General features: G+C 36.6%; 1 protein-coding gene across 1 annotated transcript in view; it reads left to right on the top strand.

Annotated features, from left to right (window-relative positions):
- The window catches only part of LOC108728823 (uncharacterized), a 17,378-nt gene extending 2,731 nt beyond the window's left edge, over positions 1 to 14,647 (top strand). The window contains 16 exon segments of the mRNA XM_018457619.1: positions 5,539 to 5,755; positions 6,220 to 6,524; positions 7,032 to 7,103; positions 7,819 to 8,042; positions 8,178 to 8,275; positions 8,376 to 8,483; positions 8,485 to 8,637; positions 8,782 to 9,168; positions 9,236 to 9,474; positions 9,550 to 9,830; positions 10,109 to 10,265; positions 10,347 to 10,549; positions 11,333 to 11,481; positions 12,566 to 12,877; positions 12,989 to 13,398; positions 13,472 to 14,647. Of these exon segments, the coding sequence (XP_018313121.1) occupies positions 5,642 to 5,755; positions 6,220 to 6,524; positions 7,032 to 7,103; positions 7,819 to 8,042; positions 8,178 to 8,275; positions 8,376 to 8,483; positions 8,485 to 8,637; positions 8,782 to 9,168; positions 9,236 to 9,474; positions 9,550 to 9,830; positions 10,109 to 10,265; positions 10,347 to 10,549; positions 11,333 to 11,481; positions 12,566 to 12,877; positions 12,989 to 13,398; positions 13,472 to 14,051 (3,792 nt within the window). The 5' untranslated portion in view covers positions 5,539 to 5,641 and the 3' untranslated portion in view covers positions 14,052 to 14,647.
- Positions 14,648 to 16,126: the final 1,479 nt, after the last annotated feature.

The following is a 16,126-nucleotide window of genomic DNA, read 5'->3' as shown; positions in this document are numbered from 1 at the left end:
TATAATATAGCATAGTACTATATTTGTTTGTAACCAATGGTTACATTATATAATGAATTTTTAGTTGCAAAAATGAAAATAAGAGGTACAGCCTGCAATGGCCTTGATCTTAACAAATATTATCCAGGACATGATCCTGAACAACATTCAAGAGGTTTTAGCCGTCGGTCGAACAACTTGCGTAATGCTAATGCCGGCTGTACCTTCGAGCTTTATAACTCAAAAAATACTTAATGAAAAAATATTTTATTATAGTTTTGGAAAGCTCTTCAGATGTGCTATAAGAATATTCAATGAAAAATGGAGTGTTCCATTAAAAAAAATTGATGTAACCTTGACCTGACCTTGGCGACGCCACCCAAAGTCAAACGGATGTGATCAGTAAATAGATCTTTTTAAACCCTACAACTTTTGTCTGAAATACTTTTCTGTAATATTTTACTTTCCATGATATTCGGGTGTCCCGGAACTTTTTGGACACTGTATATAAATTACTTCTTTCTAATTAATTATTCATTACATATAATTTATTCTTGTATTACATAAAGAAAGATATAAATAATCTTCTGTAAAATTCAAGTAAATAGATGTCGATTTTGATGCACTAAAAATATTGTTTCATTCGCGAGACATGATCCAACGGTTTGGATCTTACAATTAGCATCTGATATTTCTATGAATTTTTATATTTTTTAAATATTTTTTTTATATTTTCGTTCTGCAAATTATGTGTCAATTACTGTCATTTTTAAAATGCAGTTTTTAAATTGAAACAGGAATATCACAAACAATGACCAAATGAATTAATGCTGCTGATGAACATCTTTTAAACACTGCAAAGAATTCATTGTGAAAAACGAAAAAATATATAATAGATTTCTTGAAAATCAAAACAATTAAACAACAGAAAATAATTGGATAAGTAAGTACAATGATAAGTGTGTGTTGACGTGCTATTTTCGCATCTTTTTTAAAAAGATAATTTTATACGGATTGTGTTACTACGCAGTACGGTTGGCCGCTTTCAGCGTGAAAAAGTCGTCAATGAGGTCGGAAATCGTGCGTGTGACTCCGAAATTGCACGCAATCATGCGTGACGCGCTCTCTGCATCAGGACGATCGGCTCGACTGTGATAGCCCAACAGTTTTGTTTTAAAGTTGCAAGAGCTCACTAAACTGGGTCAAAAGACAGAGCTTGCGACTGCCCGCCTATTTGGAACACGCACGAACGGAACGGTGAATATTCTTTTGCGCATCGTGCTTTTCGCGTTCTGACGAGAACTGGCAAGGAGAACATCGATTTATTCGAAGGCTGTTTTTATTCTTGAGTGAAACTTTGTTTTATATTGCGTGCACTCCAATATAGCACTTTTGTAATCAGAATGTAATCTTCCAACAAAATCTCCCTGTTGTGTAGGTAAACCTAAATATTTTATTATGTATAAGTATATAAACGGTTTTTCACAATCGATGATTGTTAGCCAGCAAAAGTTAACGATGTTCCACTTGTTGATGATCATTCTTATCCTGCATGACGAGAAAATTGTAAAATTCACATAAAAGTATTATTAGGACTACCCCAAGATTCGCCTTGATCAAATACGGCTCTCATCTTTTATTAGTGTCATTTTTATTCTACTCAGAGAAAAAGACATAATGGCACTCATGAAAATAACAATTATACAAGTTGTATATATGTAGAATTAATGTAAATAATTGAATTTTATAATTATTGCTAGCTATTTTATTTTATATCAAGCTATTTTATAATTATTGCAACTTAATTCAGTTAATTCAGTTATACGCACATTAATTCTATATAAAATACAATGCGGTTCATAAATACCTGACTGATTTTTTTACGACAATACTAATGGCGCGATTTATCGGCCAATACTTGAACCATGTATGTGGTATCTTTTAGCGACCTCTGTATGAAGTTTCAGCTCTATTTGATCAATTGAAGTGGAAAACGAGTGGTTTGTGTAAAGTGTTTTAAGTAGTGTTATAAATTGTAAAATGAATGTCTGTAAAGAACGTATCGCGATAAAATTTTGTTTTAAAATCGGTATTTCGGCGATTGATGTTTTATCAATGCTGCAAAAGGTTTATGGGGATGATTTTTTTAAAACATACAGTTTGAGTAATACGATCATTTATATAATATGATGGCACAAAGAATTGATAGAAGATAAAATCTATAGTTGGGCCAGTATCGACTCGAACAGAAGCAACATCAATGCTATTGTCAAACTGCTGAAGAAAGATGACGAGTCGCATGATTAGTGAACAGCTGCATATATCAAAAACAGTCGTATTTAAAATGCAGTACTAAAAAGTTGATGAAAAATTCTAAAAAAATTCTTCAAGTTCTATGAGAAGAAAATAAATAATTTTTGTCACTTGCAGTTTTTCTGTAAAGTTAATAGTATTTGAGAAAAAAATTATTGAAAACCAATATTTGATAATTTTTAGTGTAATTAATATTTTGTTAACTATTACGAAAATTACAAAAAGGTAGAGGACTTTTCGACTCAGTTTAATCCGGTCTATCTGCCCACGAGCGTTGTCGGTTGAATTTTCGAACACCCTGTGTAGTATTTAGATGTTTTTCTCGAAATATTGAGCATGTATATTTCTAAAATCTAAAATGACCATATATATGCCTATCTATATAAAGTGAACTTGCAGTACATTTTTTTGAGAGATACAAGGCTTTTTGTACGTACCTCATGTGTACTCAGCGACTAAAAGATTGCAATAATTTCTTTCGATGGGTTTCTAAACTTAATCTTGCTCGTAGAATGGTTTAATGTAAATGGATCCATAAAAACCAATCATTCAGTGAGCAAGCTACATTTCGAAACCCATAAAAAGAGTGTTGCAATCTTTTAGTCGTTGAGTGTATGCCTCAATATATCGCCAGCATTTCAAACAAACGACAATCGACAGCAACGGAGCTATTCAAATGTCATCAACTGACAAAGTGAAATATATTAGTTTCAGCACGATCATACAGATCAAGCAAAGATCGTGAATATAGAATCTTAGGCCGGAATCAGACTAGGCATTAAAGATTGAGATTAAAGATTGAAAGATTGAAATTTGACTAATCAAAACAATAGGAGCTAAAATTCCTTTGCCCTCATTGGTCAAATTTCAATCTTCAATCTTCGATCTCAATCTTCAATGCGTAGTCTGATTCCGGCCTTATGGAATATAGATCGGATGAGTCATTTTTTTTCTCTTCACAATGGAAAATTCTTGACTTCGAGGTGCTTTATGTTTCAAAATATAACAACCAATTTAATGGACTCTCAAAATTAAAAACAATATAATAATTCCATTTGGAAATGGAAATTGCGTCACTTATGTAGTGATAGTTTTTATATACATTACATTGTTTATTATAGCGCAGTTATTCACTCTCACTTCCCTGTTTTTTATTATTATATCTATTACTTTATGTTTGATAGTATCTATTACTTATGTTTCTTGTAATTTACATAAGGTTTATATTTCAACGTGTACCGCCGATTTTTGGCGATGCAAAGTTAAGAGTGCACTGTTAAAAACATAATCTGTTTAGATAATTAAAGAAGTAAAAATTCATAATTCACATATTTTTTTATGACTTATTTCTATGTTAAATCAGCTAAAAACGAATTCTACAAATGTGAAAATAATATTCTTACAATTTTCTATCTATCATTCTTTTCAATCTACGATTAAGTAACAAGAGAGTAGAATGTAGGAAATGGATTTCAACCATTCACTTACGGACTTACTGTATGTCCTATTATTAGAGTCCGACCGAAACTTTTACCGAAACTGAAAACGAACACTCATTATCAGTAGAAAATTTATGATTTTGTTGCGACTTATCAAAAATGCGCTGCTTTAAAAAAGTGCGCCTTGGCAGGGGGAAAGGGGATGAGAGTCGCTTATAGTACTTATAGCAGAAATGAGACGTTACTTTTTTAAACTTCTTTGTTAATAACTTTTTAACGAAGAGCGAGCGCCAACTAAAACCTGTCGGAGGTCACTCAGGGTCACGACCTTGACAACATATATCAAGGTCAAGGTCATCGAAGCTGGGTCTCCTAAAGTAAACATTTACCAAAAACTGTAATGCAATTTAATAGAAGATGCTTTCTACTTTGTATTTATGTTTTTAAAATTTTATTTTTAGCTTTTGTATAAGAAATATGATCTAAAAACACACAAAGTCAGTATCAGCGGTCTTCCTCTACATATTTACTGAAAATATCAATTGCATCAAAAGAAAAAAGTGGCACTATTATTGATTATATACCTAATATTAATTAATGTACATGTATAAACTTCACTTTAGACGATCTATAATTCGCGACCAAATTCAAGAAAAAATTTTACATTATTTTATGTGTCATATATCTTAAATATAAATGTGTATCCTGATATACTATATTTTGTACATGTGTGAATTTTACTTCTTTAAATGTTTTCTATGTTACACGACAATCAAAATTATAAATAGAATTCTGTTTCAAATTTGATCGAATTATAGATCGTCTAAAGTGGACTTTCGTGCTATTTGTTTATTTTTAAATGTCATATTTGAAATTCGCGTTTGCCTTGACTATTACTTATAGCGGATTTAGACAAATTACTAAACTACTAGTTACCTCATTGGCTTAATTCTTATCCTAGGGTCTTATATATCTTTGGGAGGCAATTAAAACTCTTATTATTATTTTTGCAAATTTTTTGAAAAAGTGGGGCTAACTTTACGAAAGGTCTTAGCTAGTTGGACAACCGCGGAATTTTTCAATCGTTTATTTGTATTTTTGCAGAATCTATCGCGCCTCGAGAAATGTTTCCGAAAGAGTTTTTGCGTCGCGTTCCGCGAGCGATTCACGCTGCAGGGATGCAATATCGTATAGTCTATATAAAAGGCGAGGAGGAAAAACATGACGGCGGCAATGTGAACCGTTGAGAGGGAGAGAGCGGATGTAATTCGAAGCACATACATGCGGCGGCAAGAAGAGTGGAATGTTCAGAATCTTAAACGTTTAATAGGACATAATCGGTTAATAGATCTCGCGTATTCAGTCAAAGTCTGTCGTCACCACCTCACGCAATGAATGACAACGCGAGTCGTTCCTCGTGCTCCGGATATTTTTATCGTCCCTATTCTATTCTATATTTTCTTTCTTTTAAAAAATTCTATTTTCTTTTGAATCTTCACTCTCTTTCTCTTTTTCGTTGCGATTCGGAACGCTGTATCGAGGGAATCTGTATTCGAGTATTCTATACACTTGTATAGATTCACTTATAATATGCTTGTACATATTTCTAATTTTTTATATCATTCTCATATTTTCAATTCGATAAAAAAAAAAGAGAAAAGAAAATGACGATTATATAAAATTATTTTTCTTTTTTAAAAACGAGCCTTAGTCTCAATCCTTGAAATATTGCAGACGTGTAATCGTTCCGCCTGTATTTCTTAAGTAGAAAAAAGAGATCTATTCTCAAGCGATGTTTGATTTGTAGCGTGGAATGATAAATGGTCGCCACCAGCAGCATGGTATATGAGGAGATAGTCGGTATACGGGGCAGCTGACCCCAGCCACCGCGCACGCTTTTCACGCGCGAGATGCCCCACAATCTAAATTCAGCTTCCGCCAACTCCGCCAACACGGGACCGAATCATCAAGCCTATCCACAGCAGCCGTACCATCGAGAGAATGCAGATGGAGTCCAGCCCGAGGTAATGCAAAATCGATCATACTGATATGTCTACCCTGCGTCGAATCATCGAACATCTTGGATGTAGCGAATCCATAAGTAACATATTTCCGTTTTATGTCTGTTTCATCGAACTATAATCCTTTCATTTTGAAAAAATTTAAAAACGTACTTTCGAGAAATACATATTTCATACTTTAATTGCTTTAAAGAGCGATTTATTATTAGATCAAAGAGTACTCTTAAGCATGGTCTACAATAAGTTGCGCGCGCGCACACACAGATACATACACACACATCGTCGCCAGTCGCAATGCTTTGCAGCAGCCAATCCAGAAGCGTCAATAGTAATTAGCTTCTAAATCTTACCGTCATAAAAAATGAAATACGAATAAAATTCGAGTAAGATAGAAGTTAAAATATTAAGTAAAATTTATAAAATAAAAATTATCAACCAATGAAAACTGTACGATGATCGTTCTTCAGAAAGAACCGGTGGAATTCGACACGTCGCATTTGCGAGGCGCTCCAGCGGAAGTCGAGGCATTGGTACACAACATCAAGGAGGTCGCCCAGCAATTCCTCTATCACTGGCGAACGTTTCCTGTCGTCCTGCCCCCGTCGTTATCTTCATGCACGGAAGGCGAGGATACGTTGGCACGAAAGAAATACCATCTAAGGGATCTCTTCGTGGCGCCCAGCTTTGATGAGCTGGACGCCGTTGCCGTGGACAGCAAGGGTGAGCCCAGAAGACTGACCAACAAACAACTGGAGAGCATCAGAGAGCGAGGGTAGGTGTTCCTTATGTGGACGTAGTGGGTATGTCAATTTCTTCTTTACTCATTTAACGAACGTGATAGTTAGTTATTTTATGTAATTATATGTAGCGGCAGTAGTTAGGCAGTAGAAAAAGAAAAAAATAGAGAGGAGAGATTAATATAATGTAGTCCATATATAGTAATGGATGAATATACATATACCCGTGTCGAATCTGTCGAAATCCAGAAAGCGATGATACCACGATAAAGACGTGAGTCTTGGAAGCGTATTGATGTCCAACTTACGTTTTCGATGAATTAGGCCCAGTTTCACAACTCACGTTAACTCTTAACCGAGATTCAACTTATTTATTGTCTCTTTCCAATTTTAAAATGCAAGTTGAACCTCAGTTAAAAGTTAACCGTGAGTTGTGAAACTGGGCCTTAGACGCGCGGGATCTCTCTACGAAGAGTAAATAAAGCGATCCTTCGCTTCAAGTGCGTGTGTGTGTCTGATATGCTCTAACGATTTCTGTAAAGCTTACACAAGGATAAATATGGAAAGCCGAAGAAGCTGAATGCCACTCAGTTGGAGAGCATTCGAAGATGCGGGTACGTGTGACACACTTAAGCGACAATGCTTAAAAAAGTAAAGACAATGTGTTAAACGTTTATGCAATTAGGTCGATAGGTAACTTGTACAGCAACAACCTTGGGATTGACTAACCCGGCTAACTTCCCTCGCGCGGGAACCATGTCGCGTTCACAGCATGATCTTTCATTTGCATCGCCATTAACTCATTTAATTTAAACGTCCGATGAACCATTTGCGGAGCATTGACGAGATAAACGCATATTATCGTATAACTCTTTTGCGCCACTGGAATTGGAGATTGGTATAGCATCTTTTACAATGTGTGTATTCATTGTCGCATGGCACTCAATTTGTACAAACTGTATATTTCCAACTGTTGTTTATCTTTAGTCTTTCTTTTTTTTTAAGTTTGGCTTGTACATAATCGCTGTAAAGAAAAAAAACCGTGGGCTTTAGCGACTATAGGATTAGTCGAAGTGTAATCCAGCACGGACTAGCAGCAATGCTATCGAAATAAGTATTCCCCGCGAAATAGAAGACAAGTAGACGTTTTACACGTTACTGTATATAACGTTTTATAATGGAAAGGGAGACGGTACCTGTATTTGTTACAACATTTTTATCATTCCGAACTGATTTTCTGTAGGACACGGCGCTTTGTATGATTGTGGCCGTCGCAAAATCACGCGAGAGAAATTTTATCGCGCGGCTGACCGATGATTCTTCTTGCAGAGAGTTCGAAGTGGACTCGATCAACTTCGCCGGGCAGACTCACCGATGGCGATTGAGCGGTCTTCTACAACGCGGCCGAGACAGACGGCGGGATGCGTTGCTCACAGATCTTGCCTTGGCGACTAGATTTCTCGTTGTAACGGCAAAGGCTAGATTAGTTTCCCATTGCTTCAGTGTCTCACAATCTCTTAAAGCCTTGTTAACGGGACTGTTGCGACTTCTCGGTGAGCAATTTGCGTCCTTCGTGCACTTAAATGTGACGTCTAAGCCACACATCCGCATTATCGACACCACATTAGATCTACATACGCTCTATATATACATATATATTGCACGTTACATTTATATGCATCTTGCAGACATTATAATCGGCGTACCGTCGCTCCAGGCACACAATCTAGATGCTAAAATTAGGGAGGAACGTTGCCGATATCTGGTGGCAGAATTAGTCTGTAAGGTAAAAACCATTATTTTCATTATTACTCGTTAGAAATGTCGATCTCCGTTACGTAAACTTAAGTGATTGTCGTTTTTACTTCGATACATCGCCGCTGTAGCCGGAATATGAGGATTCTCTGGAGCTCCTTTGTGGATTTATACGGAAGCAACTTCGTCGAGCAACGACGGAGAAATTTGAAGTTGAAAGAGAATCGTCCCAACTATTGCCCGTTTCAGTTCCTTTCGTATTTAATCAGAAAAGCTTTACCGACGCTCGTTACGATTCTGGAGAGAGAGACAAGAGGCTGGTTCCTTCACTTTAGAGAAAGACTGATATCTGAATTGAGAGCACAAAAGAAACCGGATGATGAAATAGAACGAGTAAGAAATACTTTTTAATTAAAAAATTGACTACTATACATACTTAAAATTATATCTATATATTATATATACATTATAAAAGCGATAAATAAATGTATGTAGAATAAATTAAAATGTATTTATTTTGTTAACCAATATTTTTAGGAAGTTAACGAAGCGGTAATGCGCGAGTACTTGCAAAGAGTGTACTCAAATATCTTGTCGCATCCTGACATACTCGCGCTAGGTGAGGGCATCGCTCAGTTGTTGGTTCAACAGGCACAATCGGTTGTGTTGATGCACCGAGCAGTAGAGAACATGCAACGGAAACTATCGCAAACCAAAGAATCTCTGCGACATCGCATCGAGAGCGAGCATCCGATCCTGTCGCGGATACAACCGTGGATGCGCGATCGCATGCGCGAGGCCGAGGAGAATTTTATCGAAGAGTGCGAATGGAGTGCGCATGAAGAAGCTCTTGCACTCTGCAGCCATCAAAATCTCACTCAGACCGTGTACTTTCTCAATCGTGATTTAACTTTCATGAAAGAGGTATCTAATGTCCAATCTTGGGATTTTATTTTGGAATTTGTTAAAAACTTGGATTTTTCTGTTTCAGAGAGAGCCAGTTCTCCTGAAAGAACTGCGGAAAGTGAAAACCCCGACGAGAACTTTCCAATGGCCGACGCAAATCTGGCTACCAAAGAACTGGATAATAAGACGCAATTTTCAAGGTCAGTCCGAAATCATTCCTACCGTACTGAGCAATACTCCGACTTCCATCACGACGCCTCGCGCTGATCCCAGTCAGCCTGTCTTTTTGGTCGAAAGAGAAATTGTACACACGACTACGACAAGGTACCTCAATCGATCAAACTATTATTAAAATTCTCGTGCTCGGAATTCTAACGATTTCGATTATGTGTATAATAGATGGCCGATGTGGCGCTGGATAAATTATATCGCCAGAACATGGTGTTGGACGTGGAATGCAATGTTCCTGTTGGGTGTAGCCGTACCATGGTGTAGTCCAGTGTCTTTCCGTGCTTTATTATTGGTACAACCATTTACACCCGACTTGGAATTGAGTCAACTAAATGGAACATTGTTCCCGAGAAAGTCATCGCAAATGCCTACTCTCTGTTCCCGACTAATAGCACTCTGGAGGCATATCAGTAAAAGTCGAACGCACTTTGAAACTGAACCAGATACAGGTAAAATCACCGATCATTTGTCGGTCTTTAGAAACACAGCCTTAAACCGAAGCCGGAATAGTAATATCACAAATAATTTAATAATTCTGACAAATAATCGGTGTATATTATAGCTTGAACTGGAAATTATATAAATTTACAAAAGAAATATGATTAGAGGCACGAAGAACCACCTTGACCGAATATTTGCCTTTTGCACTTACGCGTGTATAATTTTACAAGATACTATATTAAATTCTTAATATCAGGAAAAATACTCTCTAACAATACCTTTTTAGGATTCATCGGCAAAGGTATGACCAGACATTTAAATAGGCTATGGAACTACGGTGCAAAAGGTCTGTTAGGCACCCTCATCATTCTATTCGTGTTTCCCATCATGTGCGTTCTGGCAAGCGTTAGTTCGCTGATTATCGCTTTTACTGCAATCTTGTGGTTAGTTCCTCGTGTTGAATGCCTTATTTGTTTTCTTTAAGTAGAATGTAATTGAACTTAACTTATTATTGGCCATTTCAGGATGCCTCTGGTCACAATGACGTTGCATGCATTCATGGCACTCGTGATGGATCTGGATAGTCCTGAGCCGAGCCGCAATCGATATTTCGTGGTGATGGAAGCATTAGTCTGGAACATCGGTATTCAAGGCTGCCTGCAACCGATAGCGGCGTTATTCGTAGCTCTTGCTCTATGTCCGGTCATCTCATTTGTGATACTTACAAGTAAATAAAATGTAGAATTTTGTCGAGAGACGAAAAAATACATTCGAAATAATTCTATTTTGTATAAAATAATTAATTTATTCAAGGAGCATAAAAGCCAACGCAAGATATCAGTGCAATAGTCTATTTATTCTTCATATACATATATAACGATAAATGTTTCGACCTTAGGTCACCTTCATATTAGAACATAAATTGTAAAATGTCTATCTTTAGTCTTATATTATTTAACGCTACATATAAATTTTACGTATATTTGTATGATGTTCTTGTAGTCTCATTTTTCAATACCAGTAGAGTTCGCAATCATTTCATCTTATAAGATTATACCTATCTTGTGTTATCAGTCCAGATTTCTCCATAAAACGATTGAATTTGACATCTTAATGTCTCTCACACAAGTCCCAATTTATAGAAATTGGGACTTGTGTGAGACATTAAGAAAAGAGGGACATTAAGAAAAAAAAGCACAAGATAGGTATAATCTTATAGGAAAATGAAAAATGAAACTACAAGAACATCATACAAGTATACGTAAAATTTATGTAGCGTTAAATAATGTAAGACTAAAGATAGATATTTTACAATTTTTGTTCTGATACTGAAGATGACCTAATCTAAAGTCGAAACGTTATATTATTGTTATATTATCATTACATGAAGGATAAATAAATTATTGCACTAATATCTTGTGTTGATTTTTATGCTCCTTGAATAATTTGAACTCCTTGAATTTTTGACTTGGTCGGAAAGTCGATACTATATAGAATTTCTATTTTGTAGTTGCTGTGATACGTTACTGGGTCAGAGTGTTCTGGGATACGGCTATGTTCCATTTAGTGATCAAAAATAGGGGTCGGATACCAGCGAGCGACAGCTTCGTCGTAAAGAGAATAGCTGGGCCGGGACTAGCTTCGGATTATTATTATCAAGTGAGTATTACATTTTTATACGTGTGTATGTAGCAGGGTTTTTTTTTAAACCCAGCCTGGTCGGGTTTTATAGAGTTTTATCGGGTTTTATTAGATTTTATTTGGTTATCGGATTATTCGGTTTTTCTTTTGTTTTACTTTTGTTTGAAGTTAAATGTAAGGATTAATAGTCACATTTCAAAAAGAAATTGATTTTGCAATTAATATTATTATTCTGAATATGGAATTTGAAAATTCTTATTAAGTACGGAGTTCAGTGCTTAATAACCAGATATCCGTATGAATATCCATATATTAGCAATATTTATTCGCGACGATTCTCAGCAGTTAACAGTTAAGAGTTAAGTTCTCTCATTTGCTGGATAAGCAAAGACTTATTTGATTGTGATATCACTAATTAAAATAATTAGTTGATGAAATAAGCCAATAAGGAATAAGAAACTGGTATATCGTTCGCTTGTGTCGTTGGCACGCACATTTTTGCGTTATAACTTTAGAAATAGTTTGCTTTAATCTTTACAACAGTTTAAATACGTATTAATTATTTCAATTTTAATAATAACACAGGCCGACATGAATTTTGACCCAGAAACGGCAGTATGTAATCCCGAAGGTTTTTGACATGCTAAAACCAAATCCATAGCCAAAATTGCTCCATCACGTCAGGTTTCCGAGATATTCTAATCCAAAAGTGCCAAAAAGGCCTATTTCGGGCATCGTTAGATTAAAACATCTCGTAAACCTGATGTGATGGAGCAATTTTAGCTACGGATTCGAATTCGGCATGAAAAAATCTACGAAAGTCACCTATGATTATAAATGAATCAACAAAGTAACATGAAAAAAAATTAGATATATTGCAAGTATGTCCACCGGCCTTAAGACGTCTCCAAACGATATAATCAATGTATATATATACGCTAACATATTTGCACACATTCACTAAATATTGACTATTTAATATGAATAATTATTCATATTACTCATATTTATTATTCATATATCTATTCATCTCGTCAAACCTTGGCTATGTGGGCATCATAATACTTGAGGAATAAGATTTAACTGAAATTATTTTCGTCAGATACGAGCGGAACAAGCATTGGCCGCGTTTGAAGCGAAATTAGAGCTGGACGAATTGCTAGCTTACCAGCAAGAGACTGAAAGATTAATCACTCAACCGCAGAGAGATTTTACTCAGTTTGTCGAAGCCTGCTTTGGTCCATTCGCTGCTAGTCTAGCCAAGACAAAGGACCCGTACAAATCGCTAGAGAAGGAAGCCAAAGATCTAATTGCCGTATTGCACGAGAAGCTGGATCGACGAAGAAAGAATTTGCAGACAGGCCTAGGTGTCGCGGTGAGGAGTAAGATAAAATTAACCACTTTCGACTTAAAGGTAATTATTTACTGCTGTAAAATCCTACGTAAGACATCGCATTATTTTAATTAATTACAAATTCGTACATGCGTGCAGTTCAGTTATGATACTGTTAAAACAACATTGCAGGTAGTCATACAGCAAGGCGCACTGATGTTAGAACGTCTCTATCCCACTCACGTTTTCGCGAGATTGCCTGGAAACGAGGAAGACTTTTGGGAGAACAAAGGTTTAGGGGTATGCGACTGGGCGGGCCTGGCAGGGCTTATGTATGCCGACATCTTCAGTCTGGATTTCCTACAACCACTCGACGACTCCGATACAAAATTCAGATTGGAGCCGCATCCGGGAGTCGATTTGTCACGATACACGGACATGGTACACGGTACTGAGCTTGGTGGCATTAACGGACCCGATTTACTCGGCGCTGTTTACGCACCACGTGGAAATATCCAAGTGCACAGCCCGTATCTCGAGGTTTCTGCCTTTAATCCGAGAGCTAAACAAGCTAGCAATAGCAGGAAGTCTGACAAACGATGGTAATTACTTCTTAATTATGTCATAATTTTCTGAAAAGAAAAAAAAACACATATTAAACGTGATTCTTCATAGCGATACCAGCGGCCTGTTAACATCGACGAAAATTCGAAGACGCACGATGACGAACGACAACAGCGCGGAGGGACGGTGGCAGCCGTGGAAACGCCAGATTCATCCGTACAGCGCGGAGAAATTGGTGATACCTCTACCGATTCCGCATCCGGCTCATATAGCGATGACCATACACAATCGCGATTCGGAGGATCCGATACCGCTCGACTCCGAACTGTGTCAGAACATCCTTCGAGCCATCGAGGAGTCGCCCGGCGAGATGGCGACGGAATATGTGAGTCGATACAGAGGTGGCGGTGGCGACTCCAGCTTCGACTCCGTCGCGTCGCAGTCATCGGTCTCGATCGACACCGGTTTGAACAAGGAGAACGAGACAACGCGAGAACAGGAGACCGCCGCGGCGAATGCCGAAAGGGAGGGCGAGACCTACCATTGGACTCTGTCGAATTGGGGCGGTGGCATAACGCGAAGACGGAATAATTCTGGATCCATAAAGGTTGACCTAGCGTCACCGGAGGACGTCACCCTCGACACAGATACCACCAGAGTGATGTTCAGCACGTACGGAACAACTGTCTAAATTAAGTCCGCTGTTATACACGTCGAATAAAACAATTATTTCGTTTCGCATTTATAGATGATGTTAAAAGGAGGGGGGAGGGGGGAGAGAGAGAAAGAAGAGGAAAAAATAACTCCTTTAGCGGACCCGATCTTAGAGAATAACCTTTGCCGTTTAAGACGATGCGATATAATATTAAATATTCACGTTATCCGCTCTCAACTAGAAGTAACACGGATCGATCGGTATACAGATTAAATGTTTAATGATATATTTACGATCCTAATCAAAAGTATAAATTTGAAAAATTCAAAGACATTTTCGAAAGAAGAAGCATATTTATGGATTCAATTGTATGAATACGTACATGTAATCGAGTAGTTCCCAGTGAATTGCAATTATTTGTATTGTCACAAAATTTAATAGCGTGAATCTATCATATTCAAATTTTATCTGAAGATCTGTTAGACAGATATTACTCGCCGAAGCTGTCCCTTCGATACCGAAGCTCATAAACAGAATTTCGATTATCGGACGAATACCGATTTAACGAGGAATATTATGCAAGCGCAATGCAAGATTCCGAGATTTAATTATTACGAGGTCGCGATTTTTTAAAATATATAAGAAAAAATTTTCTCTCTCTATATATATATATATAGAGAGAGAGAGGGGGGAAAAACAGGATATTCCAAATTTTAGCGCATCAGGTAAGATTATACGAGGTTTTTCTCCTTAATATTACGTTAATTAAAAGAAGATGCGACATTCATATTGATATACTGTATATAGATAGCTAATTGTATAAAAATAAACTTGTTAATATAATATTACTCCAGATATACACGCTCTCCGTTATTTATGACGAAGGCTAAGCGTCAACAAGGCCGTAACAAAAAGGATATATGCTTACAATTGTTCAATCGTTTAACATTTAACACAACGTATTATAAGCATGCGCTTGCCAGCGATCATGTCACCCCGAGTCGATCGAGTGAAATCGTAAAATTTCCGGCACGAAGCATTAGTTCGAGCGTTTCTGATTACGATAACACTTTGCCGACCGTTCAAATAGATCGACCAGATTCACGATTCATCACTGAAGGACTAATGTCCATTTTATCAATATAGATTTAGGGCCGATTGTTCCATCTTCAGATAAACTATATAATAATTTCTTTATTAGATAGACAAAAGAGTAAAAGAGTACGAACATAAAAGAGAAAGAGAATAAGATAGTGAGCTGATATTCTTATGAATTATTCAAATATTACTAGGGAAAGTACTTTTTGTTCAGATATATCCTTGCATTCATTTATATATATATATATATATATATATATGTGTGTGTGTGTGTGTGAATATACATGGTAACAGAAAACTGTAATTTACATTTTTTGGGAGGGGATTTTCATATCGATTTGTACTTTTCCAAAGGTATTTGCGTTTTTTCTTTTATTCTGGAGAACTTTTTATTCTGTATAAAGAAAACGAAATGGTTTGAAAAATACGAAGCGTTCCGTCGATCCAGCATCCTCTTAATTTCGTTTAATTTACTTTTTATCTTTTTCTCATTCTTAAAACCAGAAAAAGACAAAGGAAAGTTAAATCCATAGAGAGAGAGAGAGAGAGAGAGATTTCTATAGACTAACTCACTTCAATTATTTTGCATGTGAAAGAGATGACAATGATGTCAACAAGTCCTAATCTATGCAGGTATATATGTATGTGAGCATATGTGTTTGTGTGAGTAGGTGGGCATGGCAATCGAGATTAAAGATAATCTACAAGGTGTAGAAATGGATACGAATGGGCATTATTTTGCGCCATGATTTTTTCTGTGACCTTTAATTAGTTTGAAGAAGCGGTACTAAAAGAAATTACAAGAAAAAAAAATTTTTAAAGATAATGCGGGTTACAAAAATTGTGTGGTGGTTGACGAGTCAAGGCATAATTCGCACGGTTGGCAAATTGTTCAATGATGTAAATATACAGCGTAAATCGATTAAACGCGACGCCCCGCGTGATCTACAAGATGCACGAAAAATGTCATACCATTCAATTATCTTATTAAAACTATACTTGTAGAATATCGG

This window comes from Mycetomoellerius zeteki, unplaced genomic scaffold (assembly GCF_001594055.1).
Source record: "Mycetomoellerius zeteki isolate Tzet28-1 unplaced genomic scaffold, Tzet1.0 scaffold114, whole genome shotgun sequence".
Classification (NCBI taxonomy): domain Eukaryota; kingdom Metazoa; phylum Arthropoda; class Insecta; order Hymenoptera; family Formicidae; genus Mycetomoellerius; species Mycetomoellerius zeteki.
This window is presented reverse-complemented; position numbering and strand designations above follow the sequence as displayed.